General features: G+C 35.9%; 1 protein-coding gene across 1 annotated transcript; it reads left to right on the forward strand.

Moving 5' to 3' along the window:
- On the forward strand, positions 1 to 27,354 carry LOC142336554 (uncharacterized). Its single transcript, XM_075385463.1, has 7 exons — positions 1 to 211; positions 438 to 584; positions 10,095 to 10,217; positions 10,769 to 10,909; positions 15,481 to 15,621; positions 26,292 to 26,483; positions 26,856 to 27,354. Exons 1-7 carry the CDS (start codon positions 1 to 3, stop codon positions 27,176 to 27,178), a joined length of 1,278 nt encoding a protein of 425 aa, XP_075241578.1. The 3' UTR covers positions 27,179 to 27,354.
- The last annotated feature ends 296 nt before the right edge of the window (positions 27,355 to 27,650 follow it).

Here is a 27,650-nt window from a genome sequence, read left to right on the forward strand (position 1 = left end):
ATGTCAGTGAAGCAATTTGATTGGTCAATTGGACTGTACTGTGAACCGAGTGCCTTTTGCGGAGTTGGTTTAGACGTCTCACGTGACTACAGTTCGCTTTTATCTGGTGAAATCCTACCTGTAAACGAAATGTGTCACGTGATCATTCATAGAGAAAGGATGGAATGTCATGATATCTTGCCTTTACTGTATGAGTTGGGAATTTTGAGAGGTTTGAACAAACTTTGAGTTCAGAAGGAATTTTTGTTAATCATCTAGGGTTGCAGTACTTAAGTATGTTTGATTTCAAACTTTATGCATTTTTTGATCTTGTCTACTTTGAATCGGCATCAACAAGATAATTTTTAACTCTCGATTAGCGTAACTGGAAAAAAACTGGCCATGACAAGATTAGATTTTAAAAAGTAGTCAGTGAGCAGGGACCTTTTTTGTTACAGCTTTGTCCTTCTCGTGTATCGGTGGAGGTTTCGACTTCTGCATTCAGAATGAACTGAAAAGTTGTTCAGACGTATTTGTTGGATTCCAATGCACAAATTGTCTCAACGGATCGAAAGTTGATGCAAATGATCCAACGAAATGTGTTGGTTAGTATATTTAAGGAGGCAAACATTACAGCCAGCTTCTATTTGTCACCGCCGTTTCAGCCAATTTTTTTTGCAAGCAACACGTCGAATGAAATGAAATGTGCTGAAAATTGGTAATATGCTTGATTTGAAGAACTCGAAAGTTCATCGCATCGTCAAGACTTTTTTGACTTAATTTCAGCACATTTTCAGCTCAAGTTCTATATAACTTTTAGCACTTTTTCAGTGCTTTTCTCACAAAGCTTAGAGCCTACGTCTCAAAATTTGGCACCTCCATAAAATTAGATGTTCCCGATTTTTCTGATAAGCGCAGTTCAGCGCTTTTCTTGCAAATTTTGACCTTTTTTTCTGTAGTTTGAAAGATTTCAACGCTTTATATTCAAATGTGTGTCTCTGCTTGTGTGTGTATGCATTCATGTTTGCCCGGATCGCCACTTCTTAGTAGTCAAACAAAGATCATATATGATGCCGAAAAATAATAACGTATTTCCTAGTACGATCCTTGTATGACTACTAAGAAATCATTTATGAACCTGGAATGATTACCGAGAATCACACATCTAAATTTCATAAATCTTTTAACCAATTCTGTTTTTCTTTAAAATTTCATTCGGTATGCATCACCCATATGATACCCAGGCATTACTTTGTCATCCCCAGAATACCCTTACGTAATATATCATTTGCAAAATTGGGCATTAAATAAAAGAGTAAGTCCACATGCATAACTAAAGTTTTGATATTCTCTGAAGCAAGCTAATAGCCTCTGAATACAGTTAATAGTGAAATCTCAATTATACGATTTTTCATATATAGATTTTTGAAAAGTTTGCAGATAATCTCAAAATCGTTCTATGAAAAAGTTCAATTTGCAAAGTTATTCTTTCAGAGCACATAAAGAATCAAATGTGGACTGTAAATGCAATACAGTATTCAGTATTTGACTGCATTATACGAGAATTTGTGGCACCAGTCAATTTTTTATTTGTCAAATATGACCTTGAATGATTTCCCAGAAAATTTTTCAATTTCGGTAGAAAACGAAAGTTTTACAGTTTTTAGGCTTTGAAATTTTTTGTATGATCCCTGTATGATTTCTAGAATATTATATATGACCATTGTATGACTACCAAGAAACAATACAAATCATTTTTGACCTAGTATGATTACTAGGAACCATATATGACCTAGTTTGACTACTAAAAATTTTTCATAATGAGCAACCCGGGTGTCTGTTTGTTTGGGTGCGCGTATCTTTGTGTGTATGGGTGACTTTGTTTGTGTGTGTGTGTGTGTTTGTATGAAAGTTTGCGTTTCAGCGCAATTTCTACACATTTTTGGATTTTAGGCCATTATTGTGTAGGGCTTTTACCCCAAAATTTCGACCGTCTTATTTGATCTTACAATAAGAGTTAGCATTTCAGCACTTTTCAGAGCATTTCATCACTTTTGAGCACATTTCTTACGACGACACTATTCATTTATATCAATTTAATAAAAACAAATTTTAATAACTAAGGGCAATCGATTGGGTGATGACTAAAAAACTTAAGAGTAGATTTTGGCACTCGGGCAACGCAAAACCAATTTGAAATTGAGATAAAAATTTTAAGAAAGTTCTAGTGGTTTTCTGCGCATTTCACACAAATTTTAGCGAAATTCAGCTGAGTGCGTTCAATTTCTCGAAATTAATTGCATTTGGGCTAACTTTTATATAATTTCCAGAAAATTTCTCAACCCGTGAATTTGTTAGAATTTTTAAGCACCAAAATTAATGATGGATTTAGTTAAAACCTGTAACCAAAATACTATCTTAAGAATAAGGAAAAATGAGTCAAGGTTTCTTCGATGTTCGGACAATTAAACGCATGTCCTGTAATGATTAAAGAACTCTGTCAAAATTGTATTGTTTCTTTATAGAAATTATTAGATGATTAAGTTAGGGCATTTACATTTCTCAACCAAATTGTACTGGAAGTTTTGAGTTGACTCTCTGTAACTAAAATTTGTTACTAAAAAACTTCCTTTTAATGACAAATTTTGAAATATACAATAACAAGTTAGCATGGAAAACAAGCTGAAACGTGTATGCATGTAAAACCTCCACAATTTAGATTAGGTCATATCTTTTCTGACACGTTCTGTCTAAACGCGAGGTAAAAAACTTCGGTATGAAATAACTCAAATATATCGATCTCTGATTGTTTTTCCAGTTGATCTGATTGTGGCTATATGTTGTTTGGATGGCTCCGATAATTAACCAGCATCTCCACATACGTTGCTACTCTAAAAGTTGGATGTTAAACTGAAAGAATTTTTTGAGTTAATCTCTTTTTAATAATTCAGAGCGATTCATTGGAGTTTCTTTTCCACCTAAGAACTTCTGGAAAAACATTCATTGGGTAAGATTTTGCAGCCAGGTAACATCTGAACAAAACTTTCAATTACAACTTCGAGACCATAGGGTCGCCTCTGAACAATCTCTTCTCTTACTATTGTGTAGAAATTGTCAGAGCCCTGGACCAAACTTCGTGCAGATCAAATTTCGATTAAAAAAGTCACACCCCAACAAATATTTGTGACGTTAACAAAATGAAAAAAAAATAAGAATGACTTTGTAAAAAAAGATAGAAACTCTAGAAAAAAATTTATTTTTTTAATTAATTAAGACATGTCTGAAATTTTGATGCTCTACATCTGTATCCAATTGAATTAAACCATTTTAATGAATAGAAATTCTGTCACAGTGAACTTTGCAAACCTAGTGTTGGATTATTGATTTTGCGTTCAGTGTGTCTACTAACCGATTTCCGTGTGTTGGAAAAAAACTAGGCAAAACTTTTGTGCCATTAAGAACAGATCATTGCGGGCTCGTAATGACATATGATCATTCTGAAATGCGCTCAATTTTCTAATTGACCACCATATTTCTCTTTATAATTAGAATTTCCTAGGCAACAAAATATTAGAACGTACCGAACTGCATTGTAAATTGGTAACAGAGTGCCCAGACAAAAAAGTGCTAAAGTAGCTAATTTGACCACTTAGTTTTCCCCGAAGGATTAAAGCGGTTGTTGTGGTGAATTCAACTAGTTCCAGTTAATGGCGATTTTTCATTCTGTTCAGTTAAAAAACAGACAAAAAACTCATTATGTCCATAATAATTACAGAATTGAAAGTCATTATGTTCATACTAAATTCAGAATTTTTCTATGAATTTTACCATGAAATGTCTATAAATTGCCAAGATGAGAACTCTGGCCATAGTAAATATCATAATGAAATTTTCATGATTCAGCACTGAAATCTCATGAGACTTAGATCCGGGCTTACAGACCAATTCGGCTGGAGACTTCGACTTAATTTTTTTTATTTTCATTTTGCCAATAGAAATGACATTTAAGTAATTGAAATGCAGCTAACCTGAATTGGCCTTTGGTAAAAAAAAAACAGATTCATTTAAAATAAAATTTTTTTGGCAGCATGTAAGATCATATCTGCTTCATTTTTTTCAATTATTTGCCATCATAATCCAACCTTTTTTGACGGAAAAGTACAAGTTCTCTTTCATCTCTTCATAGCGTATCTTAGTACTTGAATGCTTCGTTAAATATTCACTGTAGAGGAATTTTTTAATTTTGTTTAAAAAAAAATATTTTCTTACAGAAAATATCTAAATGATGGTTTATTCGTCCTTACTTTGTACTATAGAGAAATAACGGTCTTAATCTCATATATTTTTTGCCCTGGAGAATTACATGTTAGTTTTTTTTGTTCCGACCCCCACTTTAGTGAGGAGGGAGGAACTATATACTCAACTGGTTTTTTTGTTCAGTCAATTTTGGCCGACCGTTATATTCATCGTAGAGAATTGTGAGTGGTATCATTAAAAAGCCCGTCCAGCGTAGAATACGGAAATAAAAAGATTTTTTCGATTTTCGTGTTTCATAGGTAGTTATCGAGGCTAAATTTTTGTGAATATTCGACTGTTTTTGTTCAGCTTTTTCAGTAATTTTTGCTAAAATTTGGCAAAATTTCGCTAATTAAATTCAAAATAAGAGTGTTGTTGTTACCGAGTGTTGTTGTTACCGATAGGGATAGCCGAGCGTTGCTGAAATGTTTGATTGAAGTTTTTTTTGGTTACAATATTCGATGAAATTTTCAAAATTCAAACTTTTTTCATCAAAAATGGCACAAAATATTCTTTTTTGGTCCACATTGTTAAAGTTTGCCAGACTTAGTGGCAAAGAAACCTTTACACAGACTTCGTAATATCAAAAAGAGCGCTAGTTGCAATTAGGTGCCGTATGAAAGTGTTCTGGAAAGAAAATTGTGCCGTTTTTTGCAGATTTAAATGGATAATTGTACAAAATGCTTCTTTTTTTTCAATATTTGATGAAACGCACTCAACAATTGGTCTTATTCGCAAATACTTGGAACACTTGGTAAGTTTGAGCGCGCAACAAATTCAGGGAGAGGTTCCATAATATCTTGGACTCTTAGAATCAGACTTTTAGGTTTTTATTTCTATGCTGCCTTTTTTCAAAATATTTTGCTTTTGTTGTTTTAACGATAATTACTGACAATATTTTTTGTTCACAGCTCCGTTAATGACAGCTCCAATTTACGTAAATTTAAGGCCGTAGATAGTTTTTTTTTTCAAAGAACCAAATGGTTTTTATGGCTTTGAGGAAGAGTTTTATTAAAACTTAACTGAATTCTTGTATTTTGCCATTAATTGTTATTCTTTTGCCAGACTGATTTTTAAATTTTAACCACTCAAAGATTTATTTTTTTCCTCAAGAGGTGCAAGTGAACCTTCTCTATTCAGTTGGTTGTTACCTAATGTCTCTTATGTTATTGAATGAAATTGTTTTAAGAAAAATGCGGTGATTTTTTGAACTTGTCAATTTTTTATATTAATTTTGTCACATTTTGCTTATTCTCAGTAAGTGAAGATCAACCTTTCCTCATTATAGAAAAAAAAAACTAACTTTGTGGCCAGTTGTTTTAACTGAAGGTTTTCTTTCTTTTGGTACTACAAGTTTTTCTACAAAAATTTTCTGATTTTTGTGCATAATTGTCCATTTTTGCTGTTGTTTTTGTTTCATTTGTAAATTGTCACATTATTCAACAATCTAACTGAAAAGAGCTTTACAATTTTTGAAACTAAACATACTTTTTGTTTTTATAACATATGGTTTGTTGTCATATGCCAAATGTTGTGTAATTAAATGTCTCAGTGGCCAACTATAGATAAACTATTGATCTTAAATAACTGATATCGATAACTAACTAAAGGTTGTTGTGACTTTTGAACTAAATTTCTAAAAAAGAGAGAAATAGAATTCTTTAATATTTCCCTTTTTGTTCTGGTTTTCGTTTTTTTGTATTTAACAATGTTTTATCTTTTTCGTAAATTAGCCTCGTTCTTAAGAGCTCTTTTTAATGTTTTGTTGAATCAAACAATAATTTTTCTGTTTTTTAAACTTTTTAAATAATGTCTTCCAGGCTTAGACAATTTGTTTCAGAAGAGTTTTGTGGAATTTAGGAATTTTTTTAGTTTTTGTGGTTCTTTTTGATGTTTTTGTGATAGTCGTTTTACAAAAAGATGATGATCAAAAGAGACGCAAATGAAGATGCTATGTTCCTGCCATTTATATCTTATATATTTAATGGTTTTTAGTTAATCTGTGGTTTTGTAAAATTGTTTTTGAAACTTATTAGTTCAGCTTGTATTTAATGTTATTTTATCGTCGTATATTTTAGTATCATTAATAACAGTTGCAATTAGTTTTCCGAGTAATGAAAAACTGTCTACTCTTTTAGTCGAAAAATTTTGTTGGCTATGAATTTTGAAAATTTTTGCTTTTAATAAAAAAGAGATAGATTTGTAAGATTTGCCAATTTAATTTCTGTTAAATTGTAGCTAAGCATCTCTATATACAATTCACATCGTTTATCTTTTCAAATACAAATGGCTCTTTATAAGGGTTTTATTTTCCTCAATTTATCTTTCTTCTTGGAACAACCAGCTTTCATGAAACTAATTTTAGTGGTTTTTGAAATTTTGCCCTTTTTTGAAGGTTTTGTTTTCTTTTCACAGTATCACAATAATGGGCGTCATTTGACAAGCAGATTTTGTCACCTGCAAAAAATGCAAACGAAGATTTTTATTGTTTTTAGTGATCACCTTCGTATTTAATTGATTGGGGGACATTGTTTTCGTGCATAATTTTTTGTACAAATTTTGCTGTGTTTGTCAATCTTTTCGTAGTCGTACGACATATCCTGAAAAATGATAGGCCTCAGTCGCTCCCTAATGAGGTATAAAAGACTCTCTCAATGATTTCGTTTGATGCTTAATGTTTCTAATCAGTTCGAATGTAATACTTTTTTAAAAAAAAAGCAAGGTTTTAATAAACTTTTGCCGCTTTTGCTCATTTCTATTCGACTTGTTGCCAAGTCACATTCATGAAAACTCCCATATTTTTTTCCAAAAAGTATCGTTTAATCTTCTTAGTATAAATTTTGTCTGATGCCCTTTTGATATGGTTATTAGTGGTTTTCAAAAAATGGACAAGGAGTTTTGGTCGTAATTAATATTTGTAACTATTTGATCTTATTGCCGTCTTTTCTGGTAGTCATATTAATGTAGCCACAGGTCTCATAGACCCTCTAGAGTAGATTGTTTTATTCTTATAGAAGTTTGTTGAACGATCTGTTGATATGTTAATTTTTTTATTTCTTCCTTATTTAGTAGACATTTAAGTGAAAAATGTAGATGAGCGGGGTCGGAACTTAATGTGCGAACGCACATTACCGAGCCTCCTTGTAATTTGTTTTTTCCTAACTCCAACACAATTAGCTATGGGGTTTCTCTTTTCCCAAACAGTTACTTCTCAAGACAAACCAGCTCCATAAAAATCATGATGATTACAAATGAAATTTTTGCTGCATAAAAACTTACATCTCTGAAAGAAAGATCTGGCATCTCAGTGCGGTGATATTTTATGACAGTTATTTTATAGGTTAAGAAGTATAGAACGTCAATGTTTGTTTTAACAAGAAAAAAATTGGATAACATCATGCAAATCTGAAAACAAAATATAAAAGCATCAACGTGCAATATTGAAACAATAAGAAAAATTCTTGAAAAAAGTTTTTCTTTTTAAGTGGCGCAAACAAGTTCAAATAAAGAGGGTTTCTATCCAACAAAAGAAATTCATCGTTCTTTTGGAATAAATAAAATAATCCGTTCTTTCCGAGATAACATTGCAAACTGTTCAAAATTACTTTGAATGCCTCTTGCACTGGATTTTGATTTCCTACAAATTTGTTTACAAATACTTCTCCAATTTTTTAAACAATTTGCTTCCCTTCGATGCTTTATTTTCTCATCTAATCATGAAGGTCACATCATGATGGTCACTTTGGCAACAAAACGTTCAATGCAGAGAATCAGAAGTTGTTTGAAGCAAAACATTTAAAATTTACAATCTTAGGTGCAAAAATTCTGATAATAGAACATATTCTCTCTGAGCTTTTTTCCAATAATGTTTTCCCAGGGCTTACCCGCGTTGAGAAATACCGACGAAAACGACGTACGAAGCGTCGGTTTCTGTCGGTTTTCGTCGGTTTCATCGGTTTTGTTTGTAAGAAGCGTCGGTTTTCGACAGTTTTTGTCGGTTTTGTCGGTTTTGTTGAAACCCAGGTTACCCACCTTAGACGAAACTTTGAAAACTTACTAAGACTTATACGCTGCCGTAGAAAACTTACAAAACTTTGTACGGCACCGTATAAGGCCGTAATAAGTTTTCTACGGCACCGTATCCAATTGATGTAATTACCGTTTTCAAAAGTCTATTTTCCTAAAAACGGTTTTACATCCAATTGATGTAATAACCGTTTTCAAAAGTCTATTATTTCGTAGTCTTTTTTATTGGCAGATCTTGTGAGCGCTGTAATGAGAAATGGTGTTATGCAATTCAATTAGTAGTTCGGTTTTTAACGATTTTTAAAAACTCAAACATCTATTTTTTATTATCTCATCATAAGTCAAAATGTAGATGCCTTACGTTTGGAAACCGACGAAAACCGACGGCTCTTATGTTCAAATTCCGACGAAAACCGATCAAGCCGACGAAAAAAACGTAAGGGCTTTGATCGGTTTTGGCGAAGTAAAAGCGACGAAAACCGACGATTTCTTATGTTTGAATCCGACGAAATTCTCAACTCGGGTAGCATGCGCTGATTGCATCTCTGCACACCAAATTGATCTGTAATCGTTTTCCACAGATCAAATTTCCCTCTCTTCAGAACACCCCTAGTCGAGAACGGATTTTTACCTCACAGGACTCTTCATATTCTACAAGCAAACATCTGCCAGCTTCCTTAAAGATAACTAGAATTCTGCCAGACTCATACAGGATAACAATTTTCTGTCAGATTCCTACAAGATGAATTTTTGTCTGTTAAAATGCTCAAAACAGGCTCTTTTGTAAGAGTTTTGTTGTGTAATCTTTTTGTCCCAGCTAGTAGGTGTACTTCAACAACATAACGCAGTGAGGTAAAAGTCTTTGAACATTTAACTTTGAGTCTTATGAGGCACAATCAATACGTCCTGTAATCAATGATCAATATAAACACAACGAAAAAAATTGAAAAAAAAATAAATTGATGAACCATAATAGTAATGAAATTTTCATCAACCGCTGTTTCTATTATTTACTATTCGATAAATAGGGCAGCTCTACTGGAAATAATTTACTGAGAAAATAAATGGTGCAGATTTGGTATTATCAAACAATTGAATTGCAGCTCAACCGGAACGAACTTTTTCAATTTTTTCAGAATCTTGCAAGCTAGTGGTTCAACCATTAGCTTGCAAGATTCTAATAAAATTGAAAAACGTTTTTCTGCCAGAATCTGGCAAGATAGCCATTCTTCTGGTAAGTTCTGTCATATAATATTTTTGCCAGGTTTCAAAAAATCACATTTATCTGTCAGAATCTGGCAGAGTCCTGCAAAATAACCAACTAGGTCTCAACTAGGTGCCCCAGCCTGAAGAGACTTCTGATCACATCTCTCCAGATCAAAATTACTTCTGATGAAATTAGTCCAAAACAAAGCTGTCTTAATCATGTTTCATCAAGAACATTTTTAGACTTTTCTGCGCTCTTGATCTGAGAGTTCCCGAATGTGCGATCCGACTGGAAATTTTGTCAAAAAAATTTGAGTAATGATTCTTTTTCGACCTTCTAAAATAACTGCGGTCAGGAATGGTCCTTTTTCAGTTTTGATTATCGCTCAAAAACGATCAATTCGTTTAGAAAGGTTTTAAAAACGGTCATCTCCTGAAAGTTCAGATCAAAAACGGTCAAAACAATCAAAAACGATCATTTTCAAAAAACAAAAATCAAAACCGATTAGAAATGTCAAAGTCGGGATTGGAAATTAATTTGGTTTTGGATATCTTGACTATGTTGCAGAAAGACCCAATGATTTTAGATATTAACGAGTGCGAGCAGATTGAGGATGTGTGTGATGAGAATTCATTGTGCATTAACGAGGTGCTTAGTTACACGTGCAAATGCGAACAGGGATTCTTGGACAATGGAACCCATTGCGAAGGTAGGTAGCAACTTCATAGTGCAAAAATCCGTCCTTGCTGACTCATTTTTTTGTTCCTTTTTCAGATCTTTCAGCGCTATATTACCATGTTACTATAATCCGGGCAGTTGCATTTTGAGCGTATGTCTCCACAAACCGCCCCAGACGAAACATTTCTATGTCCAGACCGTCCCATACATAAAATATCTATTTTCAGACCATCGCACTCTCAAAAATTTTTGTGCGTACATCATGTGTTCAATAAACTTAATGTTTGCGATGACCATAATGATTTGAATAATTATCAAGTCAACTCAAAAGCACGAATTCTTTTTTTTTCCCACAAACGATTAATCATGAAATAAACTCCAATTAAATTCGAATCTGCCGTTAAAAAAGATGAATTATGCAAATTTTTCTTATTATTGTATTTTGCCTGTTAATGGTTTGATTAGCGTCAGCATAAAACTAATCTTAAAACGGACGCTTGTGATATTTTAACGAGATCACATGTTTTATCATGTAATGGAGATTCTGTAGAGCATACATTGTTCAGATACTCTTTTTAATAGACATTGACGAGTGTTTGGAAGCTGTATCTGTTTGTGGCCCATCCCCTGCCACCTGTGTGAATAAAAAGGGGACCTACGAGTGCCAGTGTCCTACGGGATATCAGTTCTCAGACTCCATCCCCGGAGATATTGGATGTAAAGGTTTGATTATTGTTTTAACATTTTTTTCAAACTAGGGGAAGATATGCAAGAGTCGGCTTTTTATCAGTCAAAAATTTACTTTTTGTTTACGCATCGCAGAGAAAAAAGAATTAATTTTAAATTGATTTCTTGGTGAAAATGGACATTATTTTGAGTAATTTGGAAAGTATGAAGGAAAAGGAAATCGTAAAAACTTTTTAAATTTTTACAGACACACAAAATTTATGACGAAATTTATATAAAATTATTAAAGAAAAAAAAATGATAAAAACAATCTGCATTTTAGGATTCTCGGGGTTTTCTTTTCTCTTTATTAGTTTAATCAAAAAAACCTCTTTTTTCCTTAATTATATGTTTAATAGTGTTCTGTTATAGCTAGAATGGAAACTGTCATTAAATTAGGTAACGCATAACTATAAAAACGGAAAAAAAAAACTTTTCTGAAAATTATAAACGAAAGACATGGCTTCCTCCTTTTTTTCTTATAGACCTATTTTTAACAGTTTAAACTATGTCGAAACTTCTAAGTATATTGAGTGGTTTGATGAGGCCAAAAATGTAACTAAAATAAGAAAAACCAAACACAGCTTCTAAAACAACAGAAGAATCGAAAGAAAAAGCGGTTCAAGAAAAAGCGGAAACTATTTTGATGCATAGTTCAGAATTTGTTGGCTCCCCCTAGATGTTGTACAATTGAAGAATTGTTAACAGTAGCTCCTAAACAGGTGTCAGTTTGACTGAACGGAAGCATCGAGAGACATTAGTTTTTTTCAGTTGCTGATGGAAACAGAAAGATCTTGTTCATTTTTTGTATAAAAATGGATGATTATTTTCGATAGGAGTAAAACACTTCAGGTTTTCTGAGTGCTTCCTAAAAATTTTTTCAATCTCAAATAATTGTCCTGCAAAAATTTTTAATTAATAAGTTAATTTGGAACACAGGAAAACCCCCTTTTCTTTTTGCTTTGTCTTAAATGAACTCTGTGGTCGAATCTGCTTAAACAGACTTTAAAACCTATGCACTGGTGGGTGAACATAATTGTTGAACAGCTTGAACTATTAAAAAAAACTATAAGAGCCTTATTTTTTTATTTGAGTTCTTAATAAAAGGCAGTTCAATATCTTAAAATTAAATTTCTGGTTAGTCGGTCCTCCAGTGTAAAGATTCCAGGAAAAATTTGTAAGATTCCGAATTTTTGAGATCTTGAACACCTGATCTGGAAGTTTTTTCCTGGATTTAGGATCTAAATTGCCTAAAATATAGATGAATTAAAAATAGTTGTGTGTATGTGTAACAAGTACAACCAAAAATTACAATATTTTGGGAGAAAAACTTAATGCATCATAATTTTTTCAACTCCACTGCTGTATTTTTCCTTATTTTACTTATTTTTCTTATTTTCCTTATTTTCCTTATTTTACCAAAAAAAACTCCGCAACGTTTTTTTCATTTTATTTTTCGCTGAACAAATGTACTCAATTGCCGAAAATTAGCATACAACTCTTGAAACAACAATCTTGAATCAACATTATGACTTGGTGTTCAAAGTTACAGTTTTTTAGCACGTGCCTCTCCTGGTACAAATGCAAATACGAACAGGGGTAGTTGAGACATCGACCTGAGGATTAACCCCATTCGACCGACAGTGGGTTCAAAAAAATTGAACCCATTGTCGACCCGTGAAAGATTGAAGGTCAACTGTTACTAGTGTCCTCGACAATGTAATCAAGGCAGAGACAAGTCTTTTTTCATAAAGTCAAACTCTCGACATGGCCGTTGGTCTGGACAAAGTTATGGCCCGGTATCCTGTCAAACTAAGGCCATAATAGTAATTTTGTTTTGGCTCTATAGTGTCTCATTGTTTGACCTGTGGAAAAGTGCCCGGATCGAGTTTTGGCGGTGAATTTTCATAAGAAATGCGGTGAAATGCGGTGAAAAAAAAAATTTTCTCCGCGTATTTCTTACATCTTTTTGCGGTGAATGCGGTGAATCGCTGTGAATTATTTATTTTCACCGCGTTTTCTGTATCCTTAAAAAAAACATCGTTCCCACACAGGTTCGAACCTCTGACCTCCTGTATGCATTCAACTGCCTAGTTAACTGCGCCAATTGTCACTACCATTTCGAGGTGAATTTTTTTTTAAAATGCGGTGAAATGTGGTGAAATATTTTGTTAACCGCATTCACCGCTTTCACCGCATTTCTTACGTTAATTTGCCACAAAAGTAGATTCGGTGAATTTTTGTAAGAAGTGATGTGAATTTCGCGGTGAATTTTTGTGAGAAATGCGGGGAAAGGTGGTGAAATATTTTTTTTCACCGCTTTCACCGCAATCACCGCATTTCTTATAAAAATTCATTGCATTCATCGCATTTCTTACAAAGATTTAACCAAAAACCTCGACCCGGGTGGGACTAGAAACTATGGGTAGCTAACAGCTAACAGATATTTTCAGATATTTATATTTTCGGCATTAGTCGATTTCTCGTGTCATTCTACACTGAAAAAAATTCTATGATGTTTCAAATAAATTGGTACACGTCTTGAGATCCATCTTACCGGCCGAAAATGTTCTTAGAAAACAAAAACCTACCATAAATGACTCCTGGAAACCATTGTAAGACCAAAAATATGTCTGACCATCAACAGAACTTAATATTCAAAAAAGTGGCTTCCTCTGGCTGAGTGCTTAACGTGCTGACGATTAAACGAAAAACTGCAACCTTAATTTTTCTTGAGAACCATCTTACCGGCCATAAATGGATCTTAGAAAACCATAAACACAACCATAAATGGTTCATGGAAACCATATATAAGACCATAAATGAAACTAATGGTTCCATGTAATTGCCACTCGTATCATTCTTGTAAGGAATCTTTGAATCCATAAATAAAACTATTCCTGTTTCTTGGAATCCATACCCAGGTTGAGGTGGCCGGGCCAAAGATCAGAGCATCTGGGCTCTGATCAGACCATCTTCGAGCGCACACATGTTCTCGGTGCGCTCCAATTACATGGTCTGGAAAAGGCTTCGAGCGCACTTTTGTCTGGACAATGGTCTGGAACTTGACTGATCAGAGGTCACTTTGATCTGGGACGGTCTGATCAGAGGCAGTTTCAAGCGCACACTAGTCTGATCAGAGACCAATTTGAGCGCACACTAGTCTGACCAGAGGCCAAGTCAAGCGATTTGTATTTCAATTTTTTCTGTGTTTTTTTTGTAACTGACATTTGTTGTGTCTCGTATTAGCCAACAATAAAGTAGCATTCTGATCAGAACTCCATCTGAAAATGTGATGGGTTTGATCAGAATCAAGGGGTCCAATTGATAGCAAATGCCGGTCCCCTCAAGTAAAGATTTTGAATCAAAGTAGATCAGCACGTTTTTATGCAAAGCTGTCTAAGTTCAATTATTCAGTTCGAAACATAAATTAATGGCACACTCTATAAATATTTTGGCACTTTTTTTGGTTTTATTTTCAATAGAAATACTGTTAGAAGATTCGTTGATGTTCGATATCATTCTCTAATCAGACTATTTTGAACACATTTTAGTCTAAACAGAGGCAACTCCGAGTGCACTTTTGTCTAATCAGAGGTGATTTCGAGCGCACTTTAGTCCGATCATAGGCAATTTTGAGCGCACTTCAGTCTGATCAGAGGCGGATTCGAGCCCACGCTTCTGTTCAGGGGATGATTTCGAGCGCACAATAGTCTGATCAGAGGAGTTTTTCGAGGCAATTTAAGCGCACACGTATATTCGAGCGCACGATAGTCTAATCAAAGGACACTTCAGTCTGGGTTTTATGGTTTCAAATAAAGCCCAACCAGGGTTGAAATAGCAAGCAGAAAACTGTTTACAGTCTTAACGCTCAATTTAGGAATTAAAATATTACGGGGTTAAATAAAAAATAATTCACCGCATTTTACCACATTTCGTACAAAAATTCACCGCCAATTTCACCGCATCTCTTACAAAAATTTACCGCATTTGTTTTCCAACTTTTACTTAAATTCACAAGAAATATCATAGAAGCACGTGACAGTGGGAGCAGTGGAATAAGAAATTGCAGACATGCAGGAGTTAAGAGGTTCTAACCCCTGTATAAGTGTGTCCTTTTTGTAAGAATACCGAGAACGCGGTGAAAATAAATAATTCGCCGCATTCACCGCAAAAAGAAATACGCGGTGAAAATTATTTGTTTCTCCGCATTTTACCGCATTTCTTACGAAAATTCAATGCCAAAACCTCGCCCGGGGATTTAAAAAATGGGGGGTTAAAAGACAGGAGAATAAAAGAATAGGGGTGAAAAGACAGGACAACCATTTAAGAGAGAGTTTGACGTTAATTTCATGTTCGCTTTTATATTGCATTATCATTGATCAATTTTTACCAAATAAGGGAAATGAGGTTATTCCCCTTATTTATGATGAGGGGAAATCCTACTGATATGCGATTGTCACAATTAAGAGATGACGTGAAGACATTTTGGTAAGTAATAATCGATATCCTTAAATGTGCCAATTTACATCTGATGAGAGCGTATTGACGGTTTTGTTTTATTTCAGATATTGACGAGTGCCTGGACTCTGTATCTGCGTGTGGACCAGCACCAGCAATTTGCTCGGACGCAGACGGTAGTTACGACTGCAGTTGTCCTCAGGGATACATACACTCTAATTCCTCCACTGCACCCAAAGGATGCTATCGTAAGGGAAACTTAAGGTTATACTGTTGTAGGATCTCTTTTCGTAATCTATCAACCAAGATACTACCCAGGCACTCTTTTTCCCCTCGAAAATTTAAACCATTTTTTCAAATTTCAAATGTGGTTAAGTTATGTAAATTCGACGCTGAAATGAAAGTTCAATAAACATTTGGCTTCCTGTGCAGAGGCCTGAAGTGGCACAAGTTTAGCCATTCGACTTTTACAAGCCTCTTGAAAATAGAATATTTGACTTACAAGGTTCTCCCGGACCAAACTCCAAGTCTATATCAGTACTAGGCAAGTCTAAATACAAGTCTTATTTAGGTTTCCAGTACTGGGCAAGTCTAAATACAAGTCTTACAAGTCTGCCAAGTCTTACTCAAGACTTGGATAACAATTGGAAGTTGAGTACCAAGTCAAAACCAACTTTTCAAAAAAATTCGAGTGAAATTTTCGAATTCAAAAAAATTTCGCAACGTGCCACGATTTTGACATTACTTTTTGGCCACTTTCCCTGAGTGCTAGAAAATGATGCCGGGGGCATACCAAATTGTTTATTGGGTGTTTATTAGCACCCCGGGAGGGTCTATTGAGGGTATTTCAGGTGTTTTGGGCCGTTTTCAGCCATTTTTCACCCGTTTGGAGCCGAATTTTAGCCGAAAATCAACATATATATATATATATATATATATATATATATATATATATATATATATATATATATATTACAGATCTTGAAATGTCTTGGTATTCGAATCAAGGAAAAGTTATGAAGAAGACTGTGAGGGTTCCGATGCTGTCAAAGGGCCCAGTTTTACAGAGTTGTGGAAACCTGGTTGGTAATAATGGGAATCTGTCACAAAATGTGGGTCAAAATGGGGATGAAAATGGGCATATGAAAATTCCAGTGCCGGTGTACAGATTGGCACAAGAGCCAATCCTGCCCTCTGTTAGTTTAGCATTGTATCAGTGTATCCTGGGCATACCAGGCATGCCATGAGCATGGGCATGGGCATATCTTGGTATATTTTGGTGACATATTAAGTGGCATATGGGCATTTCGGCGATATTAATATGGTCAAATTACAAGGTGCTCATTACCTATTTTCTCATCAACCAGTGATCCAAATTTAAATTTAATATACAATTTTAAAGCATAGATAATAGCGGTCTCAATGAGCTATGTCCCGTTTAATTTTACGACCCAAAATTGATGGAGTTATTAAAGATCTGGCGTTGTGACACCCGAAAATCTGAGGTATGCCCGATGGCCCATCATTAATAACTTTTTTTTGGGTGATTCGATCTGGATGATCTTTTGATATGAGAGAGCCTATTATCTGCTCTAACATACAATATATGTGAGAGCTTGATTGGTATCAATTTCGTGGAGATATTAATGATCGAGCCCGAGGTACTTCGTCTGGATATGGATCTCCCACATCAACCCCCCCCCACATCAACCCCCCCCCACACATCGCCACCCCCCACATCACACCCCCACAACAAGAAAAAACTCCTGCACATCGTTCAATCCGTGAACCATTGTGCTTGGTTCCAAGCCCCACTAGACCAATTCATGAACGAGCTCAAGGTAAACTACGTCGACTGAGGTCAACTTACCATCTGCTCGCTGGCCGGTAATTCGCAAACCACTAATCAAAATTAAAAGTCATATATATAGTTGTAAATGTTATTTCAAGGCGGTTGTAATGAGCCAGGTTTACTTCCGATTGGTTTAGTATTAAGGGTAATATACATGATTTTAGACTCTGTACCTCGAAAAAATTGGTCATGTCTAGTGCTCGTTCGTTAATAACTTTTTGTTGAGTGAGTGTTTTTGGCTCAAAATTTGATATGATTAAGCTCATCATGTGTGGTAACTAAATTAATAGGTTTCAAACCGTTGCGTATTAATTTCATGAAAAAATTCATAAACGAGCGCAATGTAACATGGGTCGACTTGGGTCAACTTGCCCACTTTGCAGGCCGGTTTTTCGCGAACCATTGACTCAAGTTAAGAGTCATATATGGTTATAAAGCTTATTTTAAGGCACTTGTAATGCTTCCGATTGGTTCGGTATTTTGGATAATTTTCATGATTTCAGACTCTGTACCCCGAAAATGGGTCATGCCTAGTGCTCGTTCGTTATTAACTTTTTGTTGACTGAATTTTTTGGGTTAAAATTTGATATGAATGCGCTCAATATGTGTGCGTTCACGCACATCAAGCACTGAAGGACGGATTTGGGATTTTGCAAAGCAATTAGTTTTATTTGAACGGAAACAACCGGATTTTTTCTTAATTTTTTTCGAATTATCTTTGATTTGTGGCCAAGGTCTTAATTTTGCTTTTTGTTTTTATTTGTTGTTTTTCTCAGAGTCAGGGGCCTTGTCTTAGGGATACAAGAGGTTTGAGTCAAAGAGACAAGGAGGAGGCAAAACAGATTGACGAACGTTGCTCAATCGTTTTGAAAAACAGATGGTGGTTCCTCAAATACGAAAACAAGTCAACTCTTGTTGTCAATTCAGCTTTCAGTGGAGCAATTGGTCTCAAAAATGAACAGCGTGTGGCAATCAAAGCAGGCCTTTTCGTTTTGTATTAGTTTTGTTGCAAAACCGTAATTCTCATGATTTTTTAAAGTTTTTCTAAACAAATTTTTTTTCTTAAGGCAGGAGACTATATTGACGTTAAAGACACAATGAAAATCCAAAGCACTGGAAAGTTCATGTGGTCAGCATTGGTTAATACTGTTGGTCACAAAAATTAATGCTTGGAAGATGAACGCAGATATCTTGCCTCCCAGAGGAACGAGTCAAAAGGCAGCTCTGAACTTTCGCTCCAGTTAAATACTGACTGGATTTTAACGGTGCCTGACCCTTCTGCGCATCTTCTGGGGGCTCATAGGTCCACCAGCTCACAAGTCAATAAGAGGCTCACGTACATTGATAATGACAACGCGAATAACACTACAATTCCTAATCCCGAGTTAGGGGGTCTTGCAATGACTGATTGCTCTATACCGGAGATCACTTCTGACGATTTACACAAGGTAGTTGGAGAAAATGTGCTCCAAATTGACGAAAGAGATCTAAGTCAGTGCAAGGTTTGATAACTGTCATTAGATGCTCACATCTTTTCAGTTGCTAGGTATCATTTTTGGATTATTTAGACCAGCAGTCATCCTAGCTGTTCTGCTGAAGTATCTACTTCACCTCCAGGAAAACCCAAAATGTTAAAAAGGAACATGACGCCAGCTTGTGCATGCTTAGAGGGCAATGAACTCTACAAGAATTTACTGGAGGCCGTGAAACACAGCGTTACCGTCCAGTCTGAGCTCAGAGAAATTGTAGCCAATTTAAGCAATACTGTAAAAGAGCTATTAGCTCTCTAGCAAATAGAAACTACAATGAGCTGCAATCTCACAAAAATCAGCTGAAAATAATGGTAATTGTTTTTTTTCTTTCATTTTTCCAAGATAGCCGATTGGTTTTTACGTCTACGTTGAGTTCAATGACAGTCCAACGCGCAAAAGCCAAATGAAAGGTAATTCTTTTGTTGAGCTTTTTTCCAAATGCGAGGCAACCCGCCCCAAAATGACTCCACGCAATTAATGCGAAAATCCTATTTTAGACTCGATCATTAGTTTAGTTGAAAAAGGGATTTTTTAATGCAGAACTGTTCAGACTGAAGTACGACAATAACTGGCTCGCCATGTAACGCAAAGACCAGCCTCAATAACCGTGCAAATGAGCTAAAATCTGACGAGCGAAAAAGTTCATGGAGTTTTGAGCCCAATATTGAGGCTGGAGTGGCAGCCAATTTTTTTGCACCGGGCGACGAAGCATGAATCGAAGTAGAAAAAACACAAACTTGAAAACAGTCTAGTTTCTAACTGTGCGGATCTAATTTTAAAGCTTCAAATCACTTGCTATCCAAAAGCATAAATTTCCTTGAGTTCATTTATCATTTTATGTTGATTTTCCCTGCCATAGATTTAAGTCTGTTTTGTTTTTGTCGTTAATCGTTCTTTGCGTCAGTTGCTATAAATTTGATTGAGCTCTTCAATAGATCTTTTTCACGTGTTGTTTTTGTCGTTAATCGTTCTTTGCGTCGATTGCTTTAAATTTGATTGAGTTCTTCAATAGATCTTTTTCACGTGTTTTGCTTGTTGATTTTTCATCAAATTGTTCTTAAAGATTGCGGAAATTATTTTAGGGACATTCTTTAACAATTTTGATAAGGGCTGATTTGATACTAACACTTTTTCCAGTTCTATGTTGTCAAGAAAAGTTGACTGGATTACACTAAGTCAGTGCGATTTGGACGCTGTCAAACGAACTATTGAAAAGTTCTGTCGGAGCGCGGAATGCATAGTCAGGCCGCTTTCTGAGCGGTTATTTGATCAAAACATTTTGACAAAAGTCTTCTGGAAGGAAACCTATGAAATATTTTGCAAATCGTACGAGACTTTGAAGCCGTCTTTCAAAATTGATTGCGATAGCTGTAATGGATATCGGCTAATTTACGTTGGTGATGTTGACTTGCAAGCTAGACTTACGCGAGGCTCCTGTCAGTCAACTCTCAACAGTTCCCGTTTTTCCTCAAAGTGGATACGTTCCTACAATCAGTAAAACCCCTCCAGTAATCATGTGTCTTTCTTCGCCGGAAATTGATCCAGCGGGACGATTGAGCGATGAAAAAGAGATAACATACGACGGTTTTCACAATTTTTCAAGTGATCCAACGCCAAGAGCGTCGTCTCCTTTTTTTTCGGCCCTTTGTTTGCTCTGTCTCGATAATACCCGAAAATAGTATACTTGAAGATGTTGGAGAGAACGCAGATTCAACAATGTTATATTCTGGTAGCGATGTAACGTTAAAACAAGCAACTTCTCTGCTTGAGTTATTTAGTTCTCGATTCGCTCTTTCCGATGAGGCGTCTGTTTCTTTTGTATTCAGTTACTCAGGCCTTCTGGTCACTCGTTGGTGAAACAAATGAAAAAAAAATCTCAGCAATCAGACGAGAGCGTACCTCGCCAGTTCAAAAAGCGTTGTCATAATCCTGAATTTCAGAAATCAATTGCAAAAGGTTTCGAAACGTAATCTAAGTCAAATTGTGGCATATTCAGACCTCAGGCTTGAAAATTCTCATTTGGATTTTTATTCAAATGTTGCACCTGTTGTTAATCTGCAGAACTGTTCAGCCATTGAAATGAATCTCGTACTCTCAAATGACGGTGTTAATATAAAGAAATCCACATACAGGAAGAAATTGTGGCCAGTATGGCTCCAGTGCTCCAGTTTGCTGACTATATTACGTATGTCGCAAAAGAATATCATTTTGGCATGTCTTTTTGTGGGTTCTGGAGCGCCAAATTGGAACGATATTGTAACCCGGTTGAGAGCCGAGCTGATTACACCGATCGAAATCAATAGTCCAGATTTTCCAAGAAAAACAATTGTCTTCAAAGTACGACTTCTGGTAGCAGATATGTGTTGCGAAGCTCATGTTTTGAACATGATGGATTTTAATGGATTCTTCGGCTCTCATTTCTGTACTGCTGAGGGCAAGACGATTGGGAAAACGCATGCCTACTATCCTTTCCAGCAGAGCGGTTCGATTTGGGAGCCGGAGCTAATTAATCAGTTTGTTCAGAGGGCTGAACTTGCATCAGTTTGCTTGCCGTTCTTTTGTATTCAGTTACTCAGGCCTTCTGGTCAGTCGTTGGTGAAACAAATGAAAAAAAATCTCAGCAATCAGACGAGAGCGTACCTAGCCAGTTCAAAAAGCGTTGTCATATTCCTGAATTTCATAAATCAATTGCAAAAGGTTTTGAAACGTAATCTGAGTCAAATTGTGGCATAATCAGACCTCAGGCTCGAAATATCTCATTCGGATTTTATTTCAAATGTTGCACCTGTTGTTAATCTGCAGAACTGTTCAGCCATTGAAACGAATCTCGTACTCCCATTAATGTTAATATAAAGAAATCTAAATACAGAAGAAATTGTGGCCAGTATGGCTCCAGTGCTCCAATTTGCTGCCCATATTACGTAAATTCGCGAAAGAATATTATTTTGACATGTCTTTTGTGGGTTCTGGAGCGCCAAATTGGCAGATAATTGTTCCCCGGTTGAGAGCCAAGCTGATTTCACCGATCGAAATCGATAGTCCAGATTTTCCCAGAAAAACAGTTGTCTTCAAAGTACGACTGCTGGTAGCAGATATGTGTGCCAAAGCTCATGTTTTAAACATGATGCATTTTAATGGATTCTTCGGCTGTCATTTCTGTACTGCTGAGGGCAAGACGATTGGGAAAACGCATGCGTACTATCCTTTCCAGCAGAGGGGTTCGATTCGGGAGCCGGAGCTAAATAATCAGTTTGTTCAGTAGGCTGAACTTGCATCAGTTTGCGGGCCGTCAAGCGTTTTTGGCGTGAATGGACGTAGTGCTTTCAGTGACCTGGTTATCGGCCTGCCTCTGACGGCGCCTGTGGATTATATGCATTGTGTTCTGCTCGGAGTTTTTCCCCGACCTGTTGAAGCTTATCATTAGAAAAATGAAAACATCTATAAAGCGAGAAGTGAATGATGTTGTGAATTCACTTGTGTGTCCTCGTGAACTCATCGGCTACTTGAGGAAAATTCGCTCGTTAGATGAAATTGGACAATTTAAAGCTAATGAGTTGTTCAACTGAATGTTTTACGTTAGCCCTGTTGTTTTTCGTAAGTGCATTCCCGGCACTTTATATGAAAGTTTATTAAATCTGGTTTTTGGCGTTCGGCTGCTGCTCGAGTCAAGTAAGTAAAATGACATATTGTTAACCGAAAGTTTGTTGAATAAATTCTGTTCTAATATTGTTGATATTTTTGACGGAAACGAACGGTCGGAAACTATCAATGTTCAATCCTTGCGTCATCTTCCTGACCAAGTAAGAAGGTTTGGGCCGCTTTTCGCTTTGTCGGCAATGAGTTTTGAAACTGCGAATCAAATCTTAAGTGAAGTTCATAGTGGAACGCACCACGAGTGCAATTTTATTTGTCGTAAATTTTTGCAAAAGTAGCGCTTGTTGGATATTCATCAAGACCGTGAACAAAAACAGTTTAACGGACTTGTTAAGCAACTGCTACGTCGGGATGGTTCACACACAACCGATTTTTCAAGTTTTACGCGCAAAACAGAAAGTCTGCATTTTGGGCGGCTTACTTATCCAAACGCAACCTTTTTCAATCGCTTTTCAAAAAATAATTTGTATTTCGATTCACCGGCTTGTTCTCGGGCGCCATCATCCGGTATGTGCAACAGTTTTGTGCGTTATAGGATGACAGACGAGGAATGTTTAGGGAAAATACTATATTTTTTGCCAATACCAGATGAACCGTTCGATGGAAAAGTGCAAGCCAGTGTTCAGGAATATGAAATTTTTGAGGAAATAGGACCGTTGAAAGGCTTTTTTTATTTTATAAAAAGAACTGACTATGAAGACTTAGCTGATGTCGACTCTGTGACGAAAGTTTTTTGTGTTCCCTTCTGGGAAATTGAGTGCTCAGTTATAAAATTTTGTACTAGTTTTGCTCACTCTTAAAATTTTATTGAAGTTAAAATTTTAGAAACGGATGTGATTTTTAACTTAAATTTCATACTTTTTTACGTTTGAAGATAATATACCGTTTAAGGCTCTGTGGTAGAAGTCATAACTCTTTTGAGGCTATTTAACTATTAATAGATTCCTCATAAAACTCATAACGCTAGTTATGGGTTTTCATATGTAATTTACGTCCTGTAAATAAATGGTCTTTGTTTGAGCTTGTTTGAAGCTATTTAATCGTTATTAGCTTCTTCAGAAGAGATTCATAACGCTAGTTATGGGTCTATATCTGTAAGTTGCCTTTTGTAGTTTATTAGTTTTTCATTGAAGAGTCATAACGCTAGTTATGGGTTTTCATATGTAAGTTTCCTTTGTAAATAATGGCTTTTGTCTGACGTTTCCCCGGCTATTTTAGACGTTTTTTTCGGCTATTTTAGACGTTTTTTCGGCTATTTTTGACGTTTCTCCGGCTATTTTTGACGTTTCCCCGGCTTTTTTAGACGTTTTTTTCTGCTATTTTAGACGTTTTTTTTTCGGCTATTTTTGACGTTTCCTCGGTTATTTTTGTCTTTTTTTCCGGCTATATTAGACGTTTTTTTCGGCTATTTTTGACGTTTCCCCGGCTATTTTTGACGTTTTTTTTGGTTATTTTGGGCGTTTTTTTCGGCTATTTTGGACGTTTCCAGGCTATTTTAGACTTTTTTCCGTCTATTTCCGGCGTTTTTTTTGCTATTTTTGACGTTCTTTTTTCAATTGTCAAGTCTAAAATCAGACTTGGATTTAGACTTGCCAAGTCTAAAATCAGACTTGGATTGGAATTCCCAAGTCTAAAATCAGACTTGGATTAGACTTGCCAAGTCTAAAACAGACTTGGATTTAGACTTGCCAAGTCTAAAATCAGACTTGGATTTAGACTGCCAAGTGTAAAAAGTGACATAATCATGGTTCTGAATCAGTAATGAAATAAGACTTGGATTTAGACTTGCCCAGTACTGAAATTGACTTGGCGTTAGGTCCGGGCTTACAAGTTAACCATTCGGCAGTGGTATAACCCAAAATTTCCGCCTTAAAAAAATTGGCTCGAGAATTAGATTCATACAATGAACGAAATTAGGAGACATCCTTTGTATCTTACTTTTCGCAAAATTGGTTCCGCCAATTTTGCGAAATAAAAGAACATTCGGTGCGATAAGTAGGTAACAAATCTTGTAGCACGTTTCCGCTCAATTTAGGTATCTATTATTCGCGCGCATTTTGAGCATGCAATATTCTGTTTGATAGAGATTTAATTAAAGCTTTCAAAGCCCTTTTATTTTAAACATTTGGCTAACAACGTTCTCACAATTTAACCATTCGACTTACAAGTCCCTTGAAAGTTGAACATTTGACTTTACAAGGTTCTTTTAAGTTAACCATTCAACTTAAAAGGTTGTTACAGGTTGAACATTAGTCTTAAAACATATATTCTTTTATGTTCTTAGAAAAAAGTTCTTATAAGATAACCACTCAGCCTATAGTGTAGATGAAAACAAATCATTCCGAGATATGAATGTGCACATAATCTGCACATAGACGGAAGAAAAAAGCAACAGATAATTGAGCTGAAAGAAAATGGTATAAAAGGAACGAAGAGGAAGTTATTCCCTTTGTGGAAAAAGCTGACATAAAAAGATGAAAAGTTAATCCAACTCGAAAATGTTATGAAAACTAAAAAACTTTATTAAAAATCAGCTGGTTCCAAAAATTGTTACTCCGGAAAATTTTTTAGCCATGAGATGTACAGACAGAAGCGCCTTGGGTTTATACATTTATAACTGAATCGCAAAAGGACTCATTGAGTTGATAAAAATGAAAATTTACAGTTTTGTCATTATATCGCATTGTATTATGTAACACAAACTGAGCAATTAATTCAAACGCGCTTTAAACAGCAAACGACAGAATATTATAATGAATTGGCCAAATACTTGCAAAATCTTACAAGTAAACCATGTTTTCAAGGAAACTAGCAAGTTCGACAAACTGACTATCTTGTGTTAATAGGGCATCAAACTCTTTAGCAAAACGTCAGAAACTTCGAAAATTTTATTTGATCTTTATTTGAATTCATTTTGCGCTTGTTGGCTCAAGATAGCAATTTTAATGTCCAGTCACCAAAGAAAAGTCCAAAAAATGTGAGTTGTTTCTGAGGCTAGTAGTGGAATACCAATTCTCGAGATTATATTTCTAAAACACAACTTCAGAACCGGATCTCGAATCTCAGATTTCATTACTTGCTGGATCAGAACTATTTTTCTGAATAGAAGAGAAGACTGTTACTTTCTTTAAAAAAAGAAATCACCAAGCTATGTTATACACACTAATTTTTTTTTGCTTAGATAAAAAAAATCAATAGAGTATAAACGATTGTTTTCCATTTAAATCAATTTCTTTCGATTATAGACAAATCCAAATTTTCTTCTCGAATGTAACTCAAAAAGTTATCGTAGTTTTCAAAAACGTGACCCATCTTCATAAAATCGAAGACGATTTACATCTACCTAATATTCAGGCGTTTAATAAGTCAGTTACCATATTCCGCTCTAAAATATATAATTTCTCGCATCCTTTATTTTTATTTGCTGAAAATGGCGTTAGATTGCGGTTGCACAGCGGCTCATCTGGAAATTCGGAAAATGGTTTAGTGAGAAATGGTTGCTAACGTAACTTCTGATCACATCATGAGAGGGGGAAGTAAGCTGTCGATAAGCCTAACTCAAAGTCACCACAGTCCGTCCTAGATGAAATATATCTCTGATCCGAGCACTTCGAGCCAAACTTACCCGTAAGCATTAAAACACACCCACAACAAAAATTTTCCCCATCCCAGAGCATTATAACCTCTAATTAGAATGTCATGCACCCCCTATCTCATGCCTACGACATCCACGCCAGTTACACGCACAGATACATTTTTGATCGAATTTTATTAGGCATAAAACTTCCTGAACGTTGTCTATTTTGTCGAAAAAATTATATGTTCACCTGAACGCACGAGCCTTTTCTGCTTATGTGTTATTTCGTTGACAACTTTTAAGTTACATATGAATGGAGTCAATGGGCATACGTGACGGTGCCGGGTTCCAACAGTGCCGTTCAGATCCGGAAAGTGAGGAATCGCCAATGCGTTGCGTCAGATAATAGCGCCGGAACTAGCGCTCAATGTGGTGGTGGATCTGTGCAACAAACAGTGACGTACGTTAAAGTTTCCACCGCGATGACCTGGTCAGGTTAGAAATGAATTGGCAACAAGAAATTTTCAACGTTTTATCACGCCATCGCAGGAGAAGTTTTAGAGTGGAAGAAGCTGACACCTCAATCAGGATGTAATAGAAACTGAGAAGCATTCCCCGGCTGAGGTGTGCGATTGAAATTGCCTTTGCACTTGAAAGCACTTGAAACTGATCAGACATGGATTCGAGCGCACTTGTGTCTGATCAGGGGCACTTTCAGTGTGAAGCAGTCTGATCAGAGACATTTTCCGCCTGGGACGTTTCGATCAGGGCAATTTCGAGCGCACACCTCAGCCTGGGCTAACTGCTATTAAATTCTATCAAAAGTCATCCGATTTCAGATGAACTTCAAGTCTGCTCCTTTTGCAGGTGCTGACACAATATGCAGAAATTCAGGGGCAAAACTGTTTGATCACTGGTATGCTAGCAGGGCCGAAATAGCTGAAATTTGTCAACATTTTGTCGGCGTCAGCTATTTCTGGACATCTCTGTATTCCAGAGCAAACACAAACAAATTTGTGGACGCCTACACGGGAATCGAACCCGGATCTATTGACTGGGACGGGGCTCAGCCTGGTGCTGAGAGCGCGACTCGAGATAGGGCGAACGGAATCCATTGTGGAAGTAGAAAATATCATGATGCATATCCGAATGCTGTAAATTGGCAGTTTGTATGCTTCTTAGCCACGTGAACTAATCGTGAGCTAATAAAAATTATAACCCTACGTTTTGCCGCTATCGAGAAATTATCAAACTACGGACGAAAAGCCAGTCGAATAACCTCAAGAGCGCGATAAAAACCATGTAGCGGTGCTTTTATCGTCACCTGTAAAAATTATGCAATCGTGTAGCCTGAATGACGAACCAATTTTCCAGCCACATTGGTATAGCCCAGATTTACAACTTCAATAGTGAGTCATATAAAAAGTTATTGTTCCAACATCCAAACTTAATCGGGTGTTAGGAAATTTATGCTGCCCTGGCATTTTTGTTAATGTCAATCTTGCCAGATTGATATTGTTTGCGCTAAGATACAAAAAAAAATTTATTGAAAAACCCGAGAAAAACTAAATCAAGTTTTGAAAAAATGTCTTTTAAATTCATGTCGTTAAATTCATTTACTCTACCAGTGTTGTTTAAAGATGGGTGAGCCTTAGCTAAGCA

This window comes from Convolutriloba macropyga, chromosome 3 (genome assembly GCF_964194025.1).
Source record: "Convolutriloba macropyga chromosome 3, txConMacr16.3, whole genome shotgun sequence".
NCBI classification, from domain to species: domain Eukaryota; kingdom Metazoa; phylum Xenacoelomorpha; order Acoela; family Convolutidae; genus Convolutriloba; species Convolutriloba macropyga.